General features: G+C 38.5%; 2 protein-coding genes across 14 annotated transcripts in view; one reads left to right on the forward strand and one right to left on the reverse strand.

The window, feature by feature from the left end:
• Positions 1–8,576: 8,576 nt before the first annotated feature.
• On the reverse strand, positions 8,577–9,495 carry LOC129763202 (uncharacterized). Its single transcript, XM_055762051.1, has 3 exons — positions 9,283–9,495; positions 8,916–9,216; positions 8,577–8,861 (listed from the first exon to the last, which is right to left on the reverse strand). The coding sequence occupies exons 1-3, from the start codon at positions 9,399–9,401 to the stop codon at positions 8,613–8,615; spliced, it is 669 nt and encodes a 222-aa protein (XP_055618026.1). The 5' UTR covers positions 9,402–9,495; the 3' UTR covers positions 8,577–8,612.
• A 182-nt stretch (positions 9,496–9,677) lies between these two features.
• The window catches only part of LOC129763203 (disks large 1 tumor suppressor protein-like), a 70,857-nt gene continuing 57,877 nt past the window's right edge, over positions 9,678–22,657 (forward strand). For 2 of the 13 annotated variants that reach the window (XM_055762052.1, XM_055762065.1), the window contains exons 1-2: positions 9,678–9,933; positions 21,777–22,211. In XM_055762052.1, coding sequence (XP_055618027.1) covers positions 22,193–22,211 — 19 coding nt within the window. In that variant the 5' untranslated portion in view covers positions 9,678–9,933; positions 21,777–22,192. The other 11 variants (XM_055762062.1, XM_055762054.1, XM_055762063.1 and 8 more) reach the window with 11 other exon arrangements.

Below are 22,657 nucleotides of genomic sequence, written 5' to 3' on the forward strand. Positions count from 1 at the left end.
TTTTGCTTTTTGAATATTTAATTATTTTCTTGAATTTCTTTTATCATTTTGAATTGACATATATTGTGCTTTTTCGATCCACGTGGTATATGGACAGCCCCTTGTAATTAATAATAATTAATACGAACTACAATAATAATACTTTTTATCTAATAGCAGTCAAGTTAGTTCACGTAAGACAACTTATACAGCATCTTAAAAGTTCTAAATATGAATTTGTGTTAATAGGGGTCGATTTTTAGATCCCGTCAACCCCCAAAATCAGTTGTCGTTTTCGTCGATCCCTGGGAAACCAATATCGACCCCAAGGGGTCGATTTCGACCACTTTGAGAACCCCTGCTCTAGATTCATCAACTGGAAGTGGTGATGGCGTTCCTGCAGGAAGATCCACGCGAAGATAACAATATAGCTTCACCTAGAAAGGTTTATCAGATGAGGAATGCACTCTATGGACTTAAGCAAGCCAGTGCGGTGTGAAGGCAGAAGTTGAATACCGAGCTGAAGTGTGTCGGTTTGAAGTGATCCGCGGATCCGCCTACAACACGACTATAATGGTATTTTCAAACAACCAGTAATGGGTGGACAGCCTAATGAAAGAACTGTTGGCGAAGTTCAGTTGAATACAGGTGACCAGAGGACATTTCTTGATAGACCAAGAAGATAGTTTGCTGTAGTGTTTCAATGTAACTGATTGCAACGTGATTGCTTATCCGCTACACCCACCGATCCCTACCAAAAGTTGACGTGTCCAAACATCGAAGAAACGAATAGCGAATAGGGAATGTTCCATTCCTAGAGCTTATGGGAAGTTTGCAGTACCTAGCGCAGTCTTTGTGTTTTGACGTAGGACTACGTCTTTCATTTCTATACCGGGGTGAAAAATCAAATTTTCAAAAACGAGAGCGTTACGTCGGAGACCGAGATTTTGAGCGTTAATAGCTCCTAAACAACCGAACGAAATGGTATGATAAACACTCCAGTCGAAAGATAAAATGTTTACACGTGTCCAAAAACTTGTTTTAATAGCCTTGAAATTGCTCTCAAAACAGGCTATTGAAATCACCAATCGGCATATAAGCGAGCACCGCTCGGAAATCCACTCAGTTATAATTGAACAGCGATTGGAGCATGTTGTCTCAGTTGTGGTGAATCTAATTTCGTTTATCACGAAAGTGCTGATGAACAGTGTCACCAAGAGCCTGTTTGTGCACCTTAGGCCAGAAGGGAATCCATCAGGAGGATAGTGATGCCACAAACGGTTCCGCTTGAGACATCGGAACAGCCACCACACACACACACATACACGCGCGGAACTATTTTCGTTTGGTTGCCATCCAGCATCGAGAAGGTTCCATCGTTGCTAAAAAATAATCTACCAGTTCCCCTTGGAATTGAAAAATACATACATTCGAAAGAGTATATTTTAATGTATTCTATCCATATAACACTGCAACCAAATACATTGGTGATTTTTCAATCAAATGCAATGAACAGGTGGTTATCGAGTTAGTATTAACCATTGATGGGCTCCGAATATCGAGGAGAATCTGGAAAGATGTTATCGTTGCTGGAAAATAATCTGCCAGTTCCCCTGGGAATTGAGAAAAAAACATTCAAGCGAAAGAGTTTATTTTCATGTTTTCTATCCATAAAACACTGCGACCAAATACATTTGGTTCCGTGATTTTTCAATCAAATGCAATTAACAGGTGGTTATCGAGTTAGCATTAACCACTGGTGGGCTTCGAGTATCGAGGAGAATCTGGAAAGATGTTATCGTTATAGCCAAGTGCAATTAGCAGGAAAGCTTCTGAAGACTATTCTTCTCCATCAGTAGGATATATTCGTATCCAATATTGGATGCGCGCGCAACGGAAAATGTTTCGCATCGCGAAAATCATATAAACGATTGAAAAATCGATTATTGCTCAATCACTGAAAGTTTCAAACTCAGAGAGTTCATTCGCCTCTAGTTTGCCTTCCAAATTGCCATCGTAAACCACACCTACTCTCGATTCAATCACGAACAAAAAGCATACTTAAGCGATACTCTGGCGGTGAAACGCATTCATTTTTCGTGAGGACATCGACAAGACAACAACGTTACTGAACGAGCTGAACGAGCTGGACGAGCTGGACGGCGAGGGATGCATTACCTGGCCTGACCTGACCTGAAACGCATTCATCTAGCGTCAAGAAGATTCCGGAAAGATGTTATCGTTGCTGAAAAATAATCTGCCAGTACCCCTGGGAATTGAAAATTATATTCAAGCGAAAGAGTTTATTATGTTTTCTATCCATATAATACTGCGACCAAATACATTTGATTTTGTGATTTTTCAATCAAGTGCGATCAACGTAAGACCACGTCTTTCGGCAATTTATTAGAGGTGCAATGAATCTTAAGAAGGAATTCCCGCTCCTCACGCACTGGCAAACGATGTTTACTCAACAATTTCTCTAACGAGAAATGAGGGTGTGGTGAGAAAGGATGAGCGAACGCAAACATTATGTAGCAATGTATTATGTATTATACAACTTTCGCGCTATTGCTTCTTTTGCTAAAAATTGTGCCTTCAACGCAACGCTCTCGTTTTCGAAATCCCCCAAATATTCCTTTATTCATTCATTCAGAATTGATTAAGATGCAACTAAAAACAAATGATCACTAAATCAACGATAGTCCTACATCACCCTTGCGGTTATACCACAGATATATCCAACTTCCTGTTTTTTGTCTGACGATTTTTTTCAGAATTCGAGAAAGGTGCGTTGAATTATAGTAAAACAAATTCTATGGCATTTCAAGGAAACTAGGCGGATGAAGCTAACCTACACGAAAGAGTCAGATAAAAGTTTCGTCGGATACATAAGTCGTTTCATGGAAAATCTGACGAACGGCGCAACAAGTTCCTCGAACTGAACTATGGTTTTTGTATGCAATCTGTATAATTTGCAGACGTGGTTCAGGCATCATTCTATCCATAATGAACTAAGCGTAAAACAAATGACGCCTGTTAAAATTGTGTTGTCATTTTAATGTGAACACCAATTCAAAACTCATCAAAAAGTATCAAAGACTAAACACGACATAGGTCTCTAAAGGCTGGGTCTCAGTATATCTACCGTGACCTGAATCATATCCAAAGATCCTTAGTGTGGTAATATTTTTCAAAAAACTGGAAGATGGGTCTTAAAAAAACTGAAAGAAAACTGGATCCTGAAAAATTGTTTTATTTTAAGAAGTTCGGCTTTGATTTATCTAAAATAATTTTTTTACCTACTCCTGTGCTTGACAAATAGAATTTACTTCGAAGCTTCTTGTAGTATTTAAAGGTAATTCATAATATAACGAAATAAACCATTTGTTAACCATTCGAACAGATCATCGAATCACGTTCCTCAACACTCGAACAATGCTGTAAAACAATATTTGAGGATCTTTTCTTCTTGAACCTTTAGAAAATACGGTTTTATTTGGATAAAACTTTAAAAAAAAATTGCTCGACAATGTGATTAATTGAGGTGCTTGTGGACACGGTGTCTGATTCTAGATCACTACATCGAACCTAACCTCAATCTTCTGCTCTTTTTCTTCTAACTAGAACTTTTACATTTTTGTTGTGTTTCTTTTGGCCATCTTCATTGCTATCTTTTTCGTACTCACGAAGAATGTGGAATAAAAAAAAAGGAGGTCTGTAAATGACGGTAGTTCTCTCTCTATAGTAGGATATCAGGAAAAGAATTTGAAACTATTGAGAACCAGTGCAGAGGGTCCAAAGCCCACAAGGAGGACGGTTTAAATAGCTGTTATTCATGGCTATTACGTAAAAAAAGATGACTCTCCGCCGACGCGATTGAAGTTCGATACAGAGTATCGCGATTGATAGGGAACATATCACCGGGAATATTGGTTTCAGAGGAGTTCTCTCGGTACCTTCTCATGTTATCAAAAAAATAACCCTCCTCCGTCGCGACTAAATTTCTATAAAGCGTACGCGTGATGCATAATGGAACATATTTCCAGGACGATTGTTTCTAAAGGAGTTCTCTCTGCTTCTCAAGTTTCCAAAAGATAGCTATCCCCCTTTAAGATTGAAGTTCGATATATATGAATAACGGAATATATCCCCGGTCCGATTGGTTTTAGAGTTCTTCCAGTTATTTTCTCAGATTTTCCAAAGATTACTCTCCGCAGTCGCGATTGAGTTTCATAAAGTGAATACGCTATGAACAACATAATACATCGCCGGGACGATTTATTTTGGAATTCTCTCGGATACCTTCTCAGGTTTTCCACAGTTAACTACCCACCGTCGCGATTGGTTTTCGATTGAAAAAGATGCGATAAATAATCTATAATCTATATATATAAAAATGGACTGATGTCTGTCTGTCTGTCTGATTCTTATAGACTCGGAAACTACAGAACCGATCAACATGAAAATTGGTATGTAGGGGTTTTTGGGGCCGGGGAAGGTTTTCGTGATATTTTGAGACCCCTCCCCCCTCTCTAAGGGGGGGCTGCCATACAAATGAAACACAAATTTCTGCATTACTCGGAAATTAACCAAGCAAACGAAACCAAAGTTGGAATGTGAAAGTTTTAGGGTGCAATAAATGTTTCTATGATAGTTAGACAGTCCTTCCCCCACTCAATGGGGGGGCTGCCATACAAATGAAACACAAGTTTCTGCATTACTCGAGAATTAATCAAGCAAATGAAACCAAATTTGGCATGTGGAGGTTTTAGGATGCAATAAATGTTTCTATGGTGATAAGATACTCCTTCCCCCTCTCTTAGAGGGGGCTGCCATACAAATGAAACACCATTTTTTGCATTACTCGGAAATTAATCAATCAAACGAAACCAAAGTTGGCATGTGAAAGTTTTAGGGTGCAATAAATGTTTCTATGGTGGTTAGATACCCCTCCCGCCTCTCTTAGGGGTGGCTGCCATACAAATAAAACACAAATTTCTGCATTACTCGAGAATTAATCAAGTAAATGGGCGGGACGAAGTTTGACGGGTTAGCTAGTAGAATATATAGCCGGTCCTTTAATCTTTGCCGCATGTTGTGACACATGAGATTTTTGGTTCCATATTCATATCGATTAAAGTCAATGCAGCACATTGACCCTATGATCTTCTGAACTTTAGAATGATTTGGAGGACCTATAACATCTGATTTAGTGCTCCCGTGGCCGAGTGGTTAGCGTCACACATTATCATTATCACCGGGAGATTTTTCGTCAAAGAAATTTCTTCCGACTTGCACTGTGTTCGCGCGTAATCTAGAGCTTGCCACTCCAGAATACATTCAAGGCTTTATATCCGGCATAGAAATCTCAACAAGGTACTACTAATAAAAATGACGCTAGTAATAGCTACGTTGAGAAGGCAAAAGTTCCACTGGGATCGTGAGTGCAATCCAAGAAGAAGAACATCTGATGTTTATAGGAAATCAAAGCCAGCATAGCACGCAGGCTCTATGAACCAATCAGGGTAAGATTTCTTGTTATGAACATTACACTAGTCGTTGTTGAAATGGTAGATCAATTGGTCTGGTCTTCAGAATGTTTTGGAGAACTTAGAATATATAACTTTTGAATAAACTCAAAGACAATGTAGCACGTTGCTGCTTGGGTAGTCACCACATGCACCGCGCGCTAACCGTATTGAATTCGGAAGTGCAAGCAGGAGAAAAATAATACCGAGAGTGTTTAATAAAAGAAATATAGATCCAAAGTGAATACATCTTGGATCGATCGAACGAAAAATGTCAAAAAACAAAATTGGCCAAGGAATAGGAAAGGTGAGGAAGGGATAATATTTGTGCATTGTGAATTTATTTTACGTATAATTGGTGAAACTGAACCACACATACAAAAAACTGGATAAAACTGGACAATATTTAAAAAAAACTGATTTTAGAGTTTAACTGTTTGACTGGATCGAGCAAACAAAAACTGTAAGAATCCAGTTTAAACTGAAACATCGGCAACGCTGGTCAGGACACAGAGTAAAGGAAGTATAATGAGTACAGCCTTATCCGCGTTGACGTCATTGAGCTTCGTATTACGAAATGGGGTAGTAAGCATGACAATATGGGTTTGCAGAAGAAATGAACACACTTTTGAAATAAAAATTATGAATGAAAATTATTTTTCACAAATCAAATAAGTACTATATGTAAATGAAAGTCACTTTTGCTTGCAAGTAGCGAAAAAATATCATACAAAAATTGTGTCTAAAGTAAACTGACCAGACGTCCCGCGTTACGCGGGACAGTCCCGCATTTCAACATAATGTCCCGCGTAAGATTCCGTCCCGCGAAATGTCCCGCATTTGGCAAAAGAAACGAAAATGTCCCGCGATATCAATATATTTCAATTTCATGTTGATTTCCTTAAATGGATGAACCTCAAAAAAAACTTTTATTTGGCAGACTGTTCAAATTCTTCTAATGCATCCAAAGATTAATACGTTGAGCTGGTTTCATCGCACCGACATTGGGCTTTTTGTTTCGAGAGTGTCAACTGGAAGCGACATCAACAAAATTGGAAAACTTCAACTTCGTACACTTCGAAAACACTTCGTACTATATATCTCCCCGTTCACCATATGACTCGAAAGAAGAGCTTACTTGGGGAACGTAAAGTACCCGGTCCCCTGCCATTCGTTGAATTCTAGCATCAAGTACGTCTCGTCTTTCATTATGAGTACGAAAAGAAGTTTTTAACTTCTTTCGCCGAAAAGAAGTTTTTTACCACCCCTCAAGCCACTCCTTCTGGTTGATTGCCTACTGCTCAGATGTGGGGTGGAGCTTGCAGTATGGAAAAATCATCAAGTTGCTTGACAGTGCTGCTGCTGCGAATCAACATCATTTTTGTTGTAGACTTAATAAACGTAATATTTGAAGAAAATTTGTTCCTATAAATTATCTTTCATCGCCATCCGAAATTTGTCCATTTTTTTGAATGCGAATCGATGAAAAATGAATTGGGATTTTCGAGCATTCCATTCGGTAATTTGAAGAAAATTGTAGAATTTGAATCGTGCTTGCCTGGCGTAAATGCTCAGATTGAGCGAGTGATTTTCGGGCGTAAACAAAATCTAAACCACCGAAAAATCACAACTGAGTGCCGATACTCAGAAAGAAATAATACTGATCAGTTTAGCCTCGCTAAACTATGGTTTATGTTCACATAACGTATATACATAACGTTTTTTTTTGTGTCCCGCGTTAGACCTCTGACCATCTGGTCACTTTAGTCTAAAGATAATTTTATATTATAATGGTAAGTTTTGATGAGAATATCTGAGAATTAATAGAAAATAGTTCAAATTAGGGTCAGAACAACGTACTTCTAGTAGGTAATAACGTGAAGAAAAAAATTTCATACAAATTTTAGCAATTTAAAACTGTCTTAGGACCGACTAATCTGATAGAGAAAAGTTGGCCTCATACAGACACTATTCCGCCGTCAACGTGAATTACAATCACTGCGAGAGCAAGGAATGTGGATGAGCTCATCCGAAGTGTCTTGGCATCACGGCATTACGGATAAACTCGGTTTTGAATCTTGATTCATTGAAAATTCGGAATGACTGAACCAGTTGTATCTCGGGATTGGTTAAAAGTACAAAAAATGTTTTTATAACAAAATGCAGATAATGTATTGATATTTTAAGAAAAAATATTTAAAAAATGATTCCATTTTTCTTCTGTAGTAGCGTTGAACCTCTGCGATTATTAGTTTGATCTATCTTCTTCTTCTTCTTTTTGGCTTTAAGAGGGTTCAAACTCTTCAGTTCATTCGCCTCTAGAGTTTGATCTATTGTAGTGCAAATTATTCCGTTACAGTGTTGATGAATTTTCGTACTTTTCTTCGGATACCCTCCATCAAAGTTTGGACTCTCTGTTGATCAACCTCAACGGTCATTTTATTCCCCAATCTCTTCATGTCTGCAGGATCCCGATTCACATTGACATACTTCCTTAATTTCCACTTGACAATTGCCCGATATTTTTCGGTTGGGTGAAATAGCAAAATCTTGTCAAAACTTCACCGGACATTACTGAGTCTCAATAAACGGGTGGAGACGTTTCTGTATTGTGTTTGTGACCAAAGCGTTGGGTTTCTGTCCACAGCTGCAAATCCTTTGCCAAATCAAGAACTTCCTGTCAAATCTATCAGCAAAACCGGAAAAAGAACTTAAATTTGCTGAGATATCCCCTGGCAGTGGCCTTGTAGAATTTTAGATCTAGGAGCTATCCAAAATCCATCATCACGTACATTTCGTCATCAATCAGCTTGCATTCTTCGTACTTCGTCAAAACCTTGTTGTATAACTTTCGAGCGCCCCTTTTGGCCACCAGATTTTGCTTCAGCTTCCTGTTTGATTGCTTGCATGCACAAAAATAACGATTAGCCAAAACCTCAACTATGATCTGTCCAAATCGAAACAGAAATTATATCTTGATACGGACATTTCCTACCAAGATTTTGAATATTCCTGCCGATTTCATTTATCACAATAATCCTATTGAGGCTAGGAGAAAATAGTTCATTATCACTAATAACAAATTACTCTTTATTACAATATCTATAAACTATCGTTCAATGGCAACTCGCCACTCTCCAGCTTCTTTTCCATCTCAATGAGTTTGAAATTGATCCGATGAACCGCTTCGAACTCCTTATTCGTGAGAAACATCGCCAGCATAACATTGAATGCTAGCATAACAGTCACCTGCATCGTTATCGGTTTGAACAACTTCTGCACCAGTTTCAGGACTTCCAGCGGCTCCTTGTGTGCCGACGGGAGACGATAGGTGAAGTGACGGGTTGCAAACTAAAATAATGGAACTTAAACATGTGCTCAGTATTAATTAAAGTTCACCTCCACCATAAATGCCGATAACGGTACAAGCAGCATCGGGTAAGCTGTACTGAATCCAGCTTGAATCAATCCGGCCCGGGTTTGCACGCACACGGGACATTTATTCCGGTTCAGTATCACGTCCGGCACAACGAAATGAGTATGAAAAACCAGACCCATTATCGCTGGCAGTGCCACAGCCGGTAAATAGCTCGTCAAACGTCCGTAGTTACCCAACTTAAGTTTGTTGCGGAAGTAATTGTTCATGTACACACTTGAACAAACTGCCGCTCCACTTAGAATTCCGGGAGTGTACGCAAGGGCCCATCTGGATGAAGAATAACGAACAAGATTGTGCAGTCTTTTTGAATCTTCTATTTATCCGCCTACTTACATTTCCGATTTGTTCTTCCATCCATCGATAATTTTGGAGAAATACTCCAGCGCCTCTTTTTCGCTTATCCTTACCGCATCCTTCGGGATTTCACTGATGTTTTTATGTAACAGTGCCATGTTGATGCATCGCAGGGAACGAAAATATTAACTTGTACGATTTGTTTACCTCCCATCGACACCAAGAAACGTCATCCAGCACGCCATCTACCCGTCAATGTGCCTATCATCCACTCATTATAGCATAACCAAGTCGAACACTCGCCAATAACAACCCCAAATGGAAAACTCGTGTTTTCCACCCAACCTTACGTCAGTTGGCGCGCAGTGGTGGTAGTGGTGAGCTGGGTGGGAAAATTATACCCCACACACGTACCCTTGGCTTGGCCTGTTTCTGTTGTCAGTGATACGTGAGAATTACCACACATAGCCTCGGCAAGGAAAAAGATACTCACTCACTCATCGCATACATCGCCGCTACACACCGAGAGTGGCTGGCGTTCGGTCGAAGTTTTGCTGCTGGCGAGAGTGTAAGAACACGGAATCAGGCTCTGTCTGTCGACGCAGGGAAAAGTGGAATATTCGAAGGATTCTCGCTTGAAATCCTACCCATTTCGGGGTTGGTGCCACCTGCTAGTGAGGATCAGTGTAGGTTAGTGATCTTAGTTTTCCACATTCGGGCCTCGGACGCTGGCTCGAAGGCACCTATGTGCGTCCTCTGAGTGGAAAAGGGAAAACTTTTCAAGAGTTCCCCGACGGGCTCGGCAGGATGGGGCAGAAGAAATCGATCCATTTGAGTCGTAGGTGAACATGGAACATAAGAATCGCGCTGGGCAATCCCAATCTGAGAAAAGTGAAATTTGTTTGGAGAAGAAAAATTTCTACCAGAAAAAATAGATGAAAATTGTGGATGCATACATAACTGCTGATATGTGTGCGGAGAAGACGATCGGGATTAGTGGTGTTGAGTGGCAGTGTGTGACAGGACCATCGCATCAGGAGAAGTGAGAGTGAGCGAAGGAGAGTGAACGCACGAAGAGAAGAAAGCGATCATTAACTTTCCGTTCATGTGTGTCAGTGTATCCATCAGGTCTCACGTTATGGAGAGATCTGTGTTGGTGGTTGTCCTGAGGACTTTTGTAGCGTGCTGATAATCAATTTTTGTTTTTATGTAGTCTAAATTAAAAGTGTAATTCTATCGTTGTGCACGTTAGATAATCCAGCTATATTTCTATTTTCGACGCCAGCGAACTGTTGTGTGTTAAAAACATTTAAATGATCTGTCGAAGCTATTGAAACAGGGGTTGAGCAAAATAATCCTGACCTGATTGTGTTGGTGTTATTTTAGAATATTTCTCTACTGTCTAATGTATGGCCTTTGAAAAATAAGGTGCCAGTGTCGCCAGCAGAGAATCGGTGAAAGTAGCACTGAAGATATGGGAAACAGAAAAGAGCAAGTGCCTCTACGTGAATGCATAGATTTATTGTGATGTATTATTTTTAGCATCCCATTTCTCTTATTGGCTCTCGTAACATATTTAGATGCTAGTGAAGGAAGGAGGGTTCCCTCCACTGCCGTAGTAACGTAGTGAACGGAAAATGAGATGGAATTTTTAGATTAGGGAGCATATACGATTGTGCATATAGGAAAGTGAGCCCAACGAACGGTGATTTATGGGAGAGTGTTGCGAATATATCGTGTGCATGCACCTGTGACTTGCTAATTGCTAATATATGTGGAGTGATTTTTTGTTTTACCGATTGCCAAACCATTTTCGTACAAATATTGCTCTAATTTTGTCATGCTGGTTCAAAGAAATATCTCAATCATTAATTGCAAACATTATTTTCGAGTCATTGCAGTTGTTGCCATGGGATATTCATAGTCATCATGATAACGATAAACATAATATTATGTTTTTCCCCAGTTTTTTTTTTGACGTAGAACTACGTCTTTCATTAAGGGTACGAAATCAGAAAAAAGGTCACGTTTTTATGGAATAAAGTTAACGTTAATAACTATTTTTGCCGCGAACGGATTTTGACATTTTACATACCAAACGAATCGAAAATGCCCTAAGATTTGTTTGATATGCTATACATTACAATCCACTGGTGTGTAAATGGTTAAAATTAATGAAAACTATAAGCGTTTCCATTTTCCCATACATTTGTTCTGCTAATTTGTGAGCTTTTCTACCCGTGCCGTCAATAACGAGCAACAAAGGGGAAATCGTAAGATTTATCGTCTCCGTGAACAAAGGAAAAGAAGTAGCGAAGGGGAATATTTACCTAGAGCAGGGGTTTTCAAATGGTGCTCCGTGAAGTTATAGCAAGTGCTCACACTTGAAAACCCACCCTGAAAAAAACATTATTGACGTAGGACTACGTCTAACCGGAAGATATAGGGGGTGAAATGGAAATCTAGGCACTGAACAAGTAGGAAAAAATGCAAGATTTGGAACGCTTATAATTCGAGCATTTCTCAATAGATCGCAAAGGTTTTTGCATCAATTGATAGGAAATATATCTACGCATCTATCATAACGAATAACATTTCATTTTTCTTGAGATAAATAATTGAATAATTGTGAAATATCAAGCATTGTCAAAATGCACTATGTGCCCATTTTTGATTGGTCCATTTTGTGTTCCTCAAATCGTACCGACTAAAACGGGCAACCAGAGCAGCAGCGAAATAGAAGGAAGCACTATTGGAAAGGAAAAAGAAAAAAATGAACGAAACATTGGTCGCAGTCTCACACATCCGTAATTCTCGAGCCAGCCAGTCAGCTTAAAAATCCCCGCTCCGCTGCCGTAACGATCATTCTCATTCAAACCGTACACCACATCAGTTCGCATCACAACACATCAACAAACCAACCCAAGCAGCCATGTCTGGACATGGTAAAGGAGGAAAAGTGAAGGGAAAGGCAAAATCCCGCTCGAACCGTGTTGATCTGGAGTTCCTCGCAAGGGTAGCTAGGCCGAGCGCGTTAGTACCAGTGCACCAGTCCACCTAGCCGGCGTTATATAGTTTCGGTCGCCGAAGTGATCGAGTTAGCTGGCAAAGCTGCTCGCGACGATAAGAAAACCCGCATTCGGAACAGAACACATTCGGTTCGGTGGACATCAAGACAACAGGCAGTTGCAGCGAGTGGCGAGTGGCAAACGCAATCGCAAAACGGCATCAGGTAGCTGAAGAAAAATGTTTGTTCTTTATACAAACTGGTGGCAAATCCAGAACAAGGCGGCATCGAGGGCGTTCGAAATGGTTTTTACAAAACCACAAAACCACGAGTACTAAGTTTCTAAATTGGAACCATTCCATAAAACAAGGCGCTTTTCAGGGCCATTAAACCTTCCAAAAAAGAGTTTAGGAAATACAGTTCAATGCTTTCTAAAACATTATCCAAAATAATAATAAAACATAAATTGATTTTTTCATAATTTGTTTGCCAGGATCTGATGAATATGTGAATTTGGCAGTTGTTCTGAGCTTATTAACTATCAATAAGCTCAGGGACTTTCCTGATTATTAAATTTTCACCAATTCTTAAATTGTTTCCAGATTGAAAGTACAGTAATTTACAATTAGTTCGACATTTAGCTAATTGGACGGACATGTAATGCGACTTATTTAGTTGGACATTTTTGTAAACATAGAGATCCAAATTATGACCCCACATTGAAAGTCGGCACTGTACCACTGTCATCGCAAATGTTCAATTACAGGTTAAAATCGCCTCCAATGCGACACTGAGTGGCGCTTCGGCACGTCGCATTGAATGTAATTTACTGTACAACATGTCACAAAGCTGGATGGGAAGAAATTTTCCAACTGTGAAAGCTGTGGCGAGTGGCAACAAATCGCTAAACAGGAAGGTTTAGCCGAACAAGATGGGAATATCGAGTGATAACAAAACAATAAACTATTTACATTGAAGATAATTTTGTGATCCTGAAAAGGACCCTTTTTAGCCTGCATGTGAATCCAACGAGCGAACGAATCGTAATGAATGTATTTTTTTGCCATCGCTCCCTTTTAACACTCATTCGTTCGTCTCGTTGGACTCGCCCCTCTGACTGAGTCTGCCGATTTGTCTCTATCCTGTGAGTGTGTACCGCTAGAGTATAAAACACGCGGACCCCAAAAAAATATCTTATTTTCTTTCAAACCGTAAACCCGTGTGGTTGTACGGCATCGGCATCGTGGTCGTAACAAAGGAGGACAAGTTAAGGGAAAGGCAAAGTCTCACTCGAACCGTGCAGGTCTCCAGTTCCCTGTTGGTCGCATTCACTGATTGCTCCGCAAGGGTAACTAGGCCGAACGGATTGGTGCCGGAGCACCAGTATACCTAACAGCGATTATAGAATTTCGGCCGTCGGAGTGCTCGAGTTGGCTTGCAAAGCTGCTCACGACAATCAGAAAACCCGCATCAAGAACAGAGCAGCTTCGGTTCGGCGCTCATCAAGGCAACAATTAGTTTCAGTGAGTGGCAAAGTGTTTCTCCGGCACGTCGCATTAAATGTAATTTACTGAACAACATGTCACAAGCTGGATGGGAAGAAATTTTCCAACTGTGAAAGCTGTGGCGAGTGGCAAACGCAATAGCTAAACAGGAAGGTTTAACCGAACAAGATGGGAATATCGAGTGATAACAAAAACACAACACCAAAGGTTCTTTTCAGAACCATCAACATATTCATAAAGAGTAAACAGTGAACTAATCCATTTTCCAGGTAGATAGGTAGATATTCACGTAGGAGATGAAAATGAAACAATATATTTAAAATATATATTTAACAAAAGCTGTGTGTTTTTTATAGTCCTACGTCACTCCGGTTATGTCCCCGACATTACCCACCCGTCTTTTTTTATTTCACTAGGCATATAGTGATTTATTTTGTTTGCTCCGGGTCAGATGTCGTGGAACTGCGACACACAACCGAAACAGAATTGTTCCCAGTTTGATAATGCCAATGCAAATAGGATTTGTTTATTGGTTTATAATTGCAAATGCTCCGTCAAATGTTTTTATATATTTTTGCTCTGCCATAAAAAAAATCTGAAAACCCCTGACCTAGAGTATAAACAGTGGATCTCGCTGAGGCAAACTTTCAATCTCGTTCGTATTCATAGCAATGAACATTGCTTTTTTTCTGCGTCATTACATGTCTTCGTTTCGGATTGAGTTGTGGACGCGACGATTCGCGGTTCTTGAACCGCGGTTCAAAAAAGAGCCGCTTTTGAAAAGAGTCTCGGCTCAAAAATAAAAGACGCGGTTCAAAAAAGAGCCACTTTCCGGAAGTCGAGAAATAATTGTTCTGGAATTTTGCCTGTGATTTTGTTTCGCATGACGGTAGCAAAACACTCTCCACCAAGGATGACAGCTAAGCTAATCTAGACCGACACTATTATCAGAAAGGGCCTCTGTTGAGAAGAGCGCAAAACGGGGATAAGCGTGTCTATATTTAGTTGCTTCAAGCCATCGTTATATGGATATTTGTGTGCGTACGTGCGTGCTTCATGACTGCTCCCGTGTGCATTGGCCCTGTCACGGTGCAACGATCGCCTTATTTTCTGATACTGTGATTGATAAATATAAACAAGGAGGGGAGATTGCGGGAGGGAAATATTTGCGCTAGGGTATTAGTACTGAATCTTTGCTAAGGCAAATATTCAGTATTTTTTCCAAGTAGTGAACATTGTTCGTTTTCCGTCATCATAAAGGCTTCGTTGGTGCCTTTGACATTACATCAATGCATTGAACTGACGCTATGGCGAAACAGACGTTAAGGTTGTGCGCCAAAAAATTATTTGGGAAATACCAAGGATCTAGAGGTACGATTCCACTGAGGCAATACTAAATAACATGTAGCATGATATTTGATAGTTACAAGCAGTGTTTCCACATTTTAATCTGTACCAGAGGGGTTAAAAATCTTTCTCATCTGTACTTTTTTGTCCAAAAATCTATACCATCGAAAATATTCGTTGTAGAATTTATCATGAAAAACTACTCATTTATTTACTACAAATACTAAATTTGCATCAAGTCATTCGTGTGTTTTAAAATGATTATAATCTAGATTGCGTACTATGAGTTTAAATTTAAAAAAAACTGCGGCGTAAAAGTCGTCATGTACCTTAATGTTACTTTGTTCGAATGTGAGAAATTTCACGTGCAGAAAAAATCTGAACCAATCTGTACTTTTTGACGAAAATCTGTACTCTGTACCGTACAGAATCTGTAACAAAAATAAGGAAAAAATATGTACCTTTCCAGAAAAATTTGTACGTGTGGCAACACTGCTTGCAAGTGTTGTCATTGTTGTTGCTTCCATGCGATGCCAAAGATATATTGATGCAGTTATGAGATGTGTATTGCTGGTGCAATAAGTATATAATCGACTGTTCCCGAGTCTATGCCAATTGCAAAAAAAGGCCACCGAAATAGCATTCGAGGTAAATTTTCAATGCATTGACATGAAACAAATTGCGACATACGATCAGCTAGTGTATTGTTCTGCGAGGGCAAGATTAAATCAATCAATTATCGTCAACTGATTCTACAATAAAAAAACATTTTAGGGCATCAAAATTCTACTTAACAGTTATTTGTGAATTTTCACAGCATTATAAAATAATATCCGAAGTTACAAACAAGTGACCTATATAAAACAACCTCCTATAATATTTTCCCTTAATTTTCCGATACAGATTTTTTCGCTAAGAATACAGATATACAGATTTTTTCAGAAAAAATTACAGAATTAAATGTGGCAATCCTGTCCAAAATATTTCCTCTGGAAACACTGCCACAGGCAGGAATGTCAACCTTTTTTTTAAAAAGCTGGAAAATTTTGAAAAAAAGCTGAAAAAACTGGAGATTTTTTGACGTAGGACTACGTCTTTCATATCTGTACCGGGGTGTAAGTTCAATGCTTCGAAAACGAGAGAGTGACGCTGAAGTGCAAGGTTTTGCACGTTAATACCTCTTTACCGGCTGAAAGGAGTGGTATAATAATCACTTCATCCAAAAGATAGAATGTCAACGAGCTATGTGATTGTCACTTATTGGTACAAAAAATCGTTTCAATAGGTTAAAAATTGCTTTGAAAGCAAGCTATTGAAATCATCATTTCTTATTGATGATGATTGGTGATCGCAATGTGTTCCCGAACACTGACGCAAAATCTAAGCACCTGGAGAATACATGCAAACTGCGATTTCTTTTGCTCGCTTGCATTAGTGTTTCGGAAATCACAGCGGACACATGCAAGGCGTGAGTACTTTTACTCGCATCAGTTTCTGTTCTGCTTTCTCATGGAACAGACATGAAAAATTGTTTGCGTGTGAATGCGTCCAAGCGAACGAATATTCGCATTTACGCATTCGACTTGGTGTTCCCGTGATGCAATCCAATTTACGCAAAGCTGAATCAGCTCATGCGATACCTACATTAGAGTTCAGAACCACAAAAGTGATGATGTTTGTTTATTCTACGTACTGAAAAGCAAGATTCGGTCGTGATTATTCATTTTATTTCTATTTAGATTTATTTCAACCATTAAATGTCTTCAGTATATGGTAAAAAAGTTAGGGCTTTGTATATTTACGATGATTTCAACAAGCGATTGGACCAAAGTCATTGATAATCTTCGAAAATTTTGAGTTTGATAATGCATACAGGTTATGAATGCTGTGGATAATGGTGATGAAATCGATATCATATTAAGTTGGATTATATCATTGATAATCTATACCAGGATTTGCAGTATTTTTAGCGCAACATATGCTACTCATCGTTTATCTAGTTGAAAAAAATTAAAGTTACAACACTTATACCAAGCCATTCTTCAAAATATACATAGGGGCTGTCCACATACCACGTGGACAACTTTAGGGGGAGTAGGGGCTATGAAAATGTTCACGCTTGTCCACGTAGAGGGGGGAGGGGGTATAGAATGTGTCCACGTGGACACGAAGAATAAATATTTTTTCAAATATAATCACCGATACATTTTAAATTAAATAAAAGCTATTCCGTATTCAAGAATTCTAAAACTGCGCCCAACTTGAGTTTATCGTATTTATCATTAAACGGATTGAGCTGCCTGAGAGTGTTTCATATATTTTTACTAAATTATTGAACTTTTTCACTGAAATCCATACTCTGAAAATAATTCACGTAAACTGTGGATAACCTGTCCTATGACTTTTATAGTTACATAAATAGTCTATAGCATACACGTTCATAGCCAAAAACTATAAAAATTCGGTTTAAAGGGAAAAACTATAATGGTTGAGTTGTCATGATATTACGCATATGATTTTTTCATCAAATATAATTTTCTATACATTTTGTTCTATCTCGAGAACAGTTAGTGTTACGATAAAAATGTATATAATTTATCATGCACAATTACGTGTAAAATAAATTTTTCTGTATTACTTTTTTCTCTGTATTACTTACTGTATTCAAAGTATTGGAATTTCGTCAATTCCTATGAATTAATATTAACATTTGCATGCAACACCAGTCGTCAAACTTTAGTCAATTGACCCAGTATTCTAATATTTTTTTCTGAAAACTTCGCCTAGAGTGCAGTTGTAAAAAAATTGAAATGATGAATTGGAATACCTTCTAGAAGCGGAAAAAACTTATTTTTCCTTGTTTTTAAGGGTTTTATTATTTTTCTTCCAAAAATGCATTATAAACTTAATTTTTTTTATCAACAAATTTGAAGCTCTTCAACCATTCTACAATTCCTTCCCTTGAAACCAGAATGTATTTATATTGTTATTTCTAGTGTTATCTTCCACTATTTAAAATGTTTCACAACATAATGTTATGCTAAATTTTCTCATCTTTCAAATGAATGCAATTGAATCATACTAGAAGTGTAATTTTGAATCGCGGTCAACTTAAGGCAAAAAAAATGGGTCTCAAGAAAAGTTCAATAATTCTTTCATAGTTGAGATATGAGCTTAATTTCTTAGTTAGGAATCAATGAATCGTGAGTTGTCTGATGTAATTTTCCCCCGTCAGCTCTTTGAAAGTCATCTAGACACTCAATGCAGAATAATCGATAAGGATTTGAAATATATATATATATATATATATATATATATATATATATATATATATATATATATATATATATATATATATATATATATATATATATATATATATGTGTGTGTATATATGTATATAACACGCTTTTAATACCTTCTGAAAATTCTCCGAACTAATAACATTATCGTATCGAATATGTATTTTATGTGATATCATTTTAAATTCATTCATTTTTATTCGATTGGCGTATGCAATCACAATTAGTAAAGCTCAAGATCAATCTTTGAAGTTGTGTAGTTTATATTCAGATGCGGATTGTTTCTCAACTGGTCAACTGTACTTTACGTGTTTTAAAATCAGATAGCCTTTATAACTTCGCTGAGAATGGGAAAACAAAAAAATATATATATTATATGCACACAAATATTTCAAAATTAAACGAAACATGTGCCTTGTTATGCTACTCATTTCTCTACCGTACAACAGCAATGGGCCACAGTATAGCTGATACAGCAGGGTACAGCAAGTAAAATTTGAAATAAAATTAACTCAAATGGAATTTACATGGAATTTAGGCGCAATTCACTCAATTATTTTAATTAAAAATATAAAAATGTCCACGTGGACAAAGGGGGGTAGGGGTATGAAAATGTCCACGCTTGTCCACGGAGGGGGGAGTCTAAAATAGTGCTTTTTCTGTCCACGTGGTATGTGGACAGCCCCATACCACATTGTAAAATGACGGTTTTCTAACCTTTTTAGCGTAGAAAAAATATGTGGAACCGGGAAATTTGACGATAAATTCTGATTTTTCTAAAAAATTTGAACGACCAAAAAAACAAAACATCATCATTTTACTCGCTGCACCATCTGGTTATAAATCTAACGTGAATTCGTCAAAAGCATCAGTTTCTGTTCTGCTTTCGCATGGAACAATCATGAAAAATTGCCACATCACGATAAAAAATAAATGATTTTTATGCAAGGTTATACAGACTTTATTTCGTTTTCACCGTGAAGGGGCGCCCTCAGTTTCTATTCTGCGCATGAAAATCTCGTGTTATTCTCACGAAAACAAAAGTGAATCATGTATCAATCATCTTCAGTTTCTTTTACACGGCCACTCCAATTCCATCGGTTCTTTTCGGGACCACCAACAAGTTCGGAAGAGTTGAATTTTATGTTAATAACAATTCCATACTTACACTCATCCAACCACACACTAACAAGAAAAACTTTCAGCAATCTTTCAAAATATTCATTCATTCATTCATTTAGAAATGATTCAGATGCAATTTCAAATAAATGATTACCGAGCCAACGGTAGTCCTACGTCTACCTTGCGGTTATATCACAGATATAACCCACATCTTGTTTTTTAACTGGAAAAAAGCTGGAAGAATTTATTTTTTAAAATTTTTCTCAATGATAGTGTCAGTATGTAGCATTGGTACTTACGTATAACCGCCACCGGAGTGTTCTTTTTGTTATGAATTAACTGATTAAATGAAATGTAATGTAATGAAATTAATTGTGAGGCCAATGTGATGGTAGCGAAATTCTCATCTAACAATTGGTGGAAACAGGTTTGCTTGCGAGAGGCCGCCGCTTCTGACAGCGATTCGGCGGCCAACTCCGATTGCGTCACCTCGGTGGATGGGGGCCGCCTCGGTTCCTTATCCTCGTTAGACGGGGACTTCGCCCCCTCCCATTACATTACCCTCAGAATAAATTTTATAGCAAAAAAACAAACTCATAAAAAAAATTGCGCTCCGTTGGTGTTAATACGTAAGTACCTTAGCATTTTCAATTTTCCTCAATCTGTTTGTGATCATACTAGAATTCTTAGAAACCTGACTGTTTTTTTATGCATGTGTACATAATTTTTGAAAGCTAGAATGTTTCATTTCCCTGTTCTATTTCTTAGTTTTGTTTTGTTCAAATTGTATTCTGAAAACAAACGTTTAACGGTTGCTGAGGAATGTGACACAATCAAGCATGTTGAAATTATTTTTTTATCAATTTGGGATAAGAAAAATTAATGTCATATGTTTTTGGGATAAAATTTCACCATAAAAGAAGCATCCTGGCGTTCGTTTACAGTGAAGTCAGTAAAACCCAGGTTTCGAATTCATTAACGATTTTCTGGATATCATTTCGATCGCAAATATTTGGAACACTTCCTAGAAGGGGAACAATTTACGTATGCTTCCTTTCTATGGCAATAGTTGGATCGCCATTATCGCCACATTGACGATTAAAGGATAACTCAAATTAAAACGTTTTAGACCTTGATTGCAGAGTGTAATGTAAAACTTTATCGAATTGGTCTTGAAGTCAGCTACGGCGTTGTGTGAAATGCTGGCGGTTGGACTTGTGCTTTGGTGGACCACTGCAAGGGCCTCGTCGGGACCGTATCGGCTCTGTGGCGGACACTGAGTACTGAGTATTGGCTTATCTTTTGACATTGAAATTTTTTGAACTTATATTTGTAAATAAAATCAGTTCGTTTTTTATGTTTGCTAAACTGATTTCAATGTTGAGAAAAAATAAATAAATTATCTTTTAGATAACTCGTCTTGCTCAAACCTCTGTAGGGGAAGGAGGCCGGACCATCATCATCATCATCATTATGAAATTTCACATACTGACAAATATTCATTGATCAACATTTCGATTGCAGCACCGACATAAACATTATCCAAACTGGCATATTTTTTGCTGATTGGACTGAATATCAATAAAAGCGAGGCAAAAAAGTGAGAAAACACCGTATCGTACTTCTGTATGCTTATACTAGATAGAGAAAGACGATAATCACCATAAAGGTCTTCGATGTGAGTGAAGCGGAGTAGATTCTCACAACTGGAAGAAAAGAATATAATTTTAGGGAGTAAAAAACTTGAAAATCTCGAAAAAATATTTTAAAAAACTGTATAAAACTGTAGTTTTTTTTTAACTGGAAATTCTTGGCCTTTGGCTGTTTCGCTGGCATGCTTGAAAAAAAAAACTGGAAGGTTGGCAACCCTGGCCACAGGAAAAATAACTCAATATCCACTCTCACGCTCTCTCTCCCGCACTCCCGATTGCCTTTAAGTGGCTTCTGTAGACAATCTCACCCACTCAACCTGCTACGGCGCGATATTACGATATATGCTAGCGCTTATATGCGGTTTTCCTATTTATGCTGCGTGTGCCGATTTTTCCCTTCGCTCCACTCTCCCGACAGCTCCCACCCCAACAGCCAGAACAGACAGAACAGAGACACAACGCGCTCCAAAAACGACGATCTGACTGTTATGCGCTGTTATGGTTTGGGCCGCACAATTTGTGTTGACGATGGCGAATCCAGACAAGCAGCCAGCATAGAGTCTCGAGAATGTCAGTGTTTTTCCTCCTCATCATTCAGAGCAGCGTCAAAAGTGTGTATCGACCAATTTGATGTGATTTGTGATATTCGAGGAGCAGTGTGAATCCAAAAGGAACAGCAGCAGCGTGACAGGAGCAGGACGGAGCCAGAGTAGTGCAGAGTGGAAAACATTTAGCACCGACCGAAGGAAAGTGTGCTCTCATGTGTGTATGTTAGTTTCATTTTCCCGAGTTTGAGTGATTAGCGTGTTGTGTGTTCAGAGTGGTTGAAGAAGGATTAAACACAAAAAAAGAAGAGAAAAAACGACGCGATTCAGGGTGACAGTTTTTCCATTGTGAATATCGATTTTATGTGAAGTTTTCCCCCCTTTTGCTCGAAACGGTACGTCTGAAAGTTGTGTTCCGGTGCATTGTCTGCAAGTCGGATACACCCTGGAGAAAAGGGAGCACAGAAGGATGCCTGTCAAGAAGCAAGGTAGGTAGTAACGATGGCTGTAACTATAAAACTAGTCGAGAAACCCTTGAAACAAGATCGCTATCATCCTTTCCATGACCTCGACGCGTCCAACCGTTCGGAGAGGAGGAAAGCCATTGTTCTCTACAGTATCATCATTATATAATTGATAATGGCTGTGACTTTACTCGAATTCGCTCGTGGTAAAGCCAGTTTTGTTTTTTGCTTGCGCTCTCGGACCGGTCGTCGGTCACATGGTCTCTATTTACCACCCAGAGCCACCCACAGCGGAAAGCTAATGGTTTATACGTAGGTATATTCATGCCGACCTAACGCAACTAGGCCAACAAACGGTGATGGCGAAACAGGATATTTTATCAGGTGGCTTTCATCTAGAGTCCCTTAGTTTTCCGGCGAAGAACGTATCCCGAGCGGGAAAAAGTATTGTTGTGGAAATTCGATATTAA

Source organism: Toxorhynchites rutilus, chromosome 1, assembly GCF_029784135.1.
Source record: "Toxorhynchites rutilus septentrionalis strain SRP chromosome 1, ASM2978413v1, whole genome shotgun sequence".
In the NCBI taxonomy this organism is placed as follows: domain Eukaryota; kingdom Metazoa; phylum Arthropoda; class Insecta; order Diptera; family Culicidae; genus Toxorhynchites; species Toxorhynchites rutilus.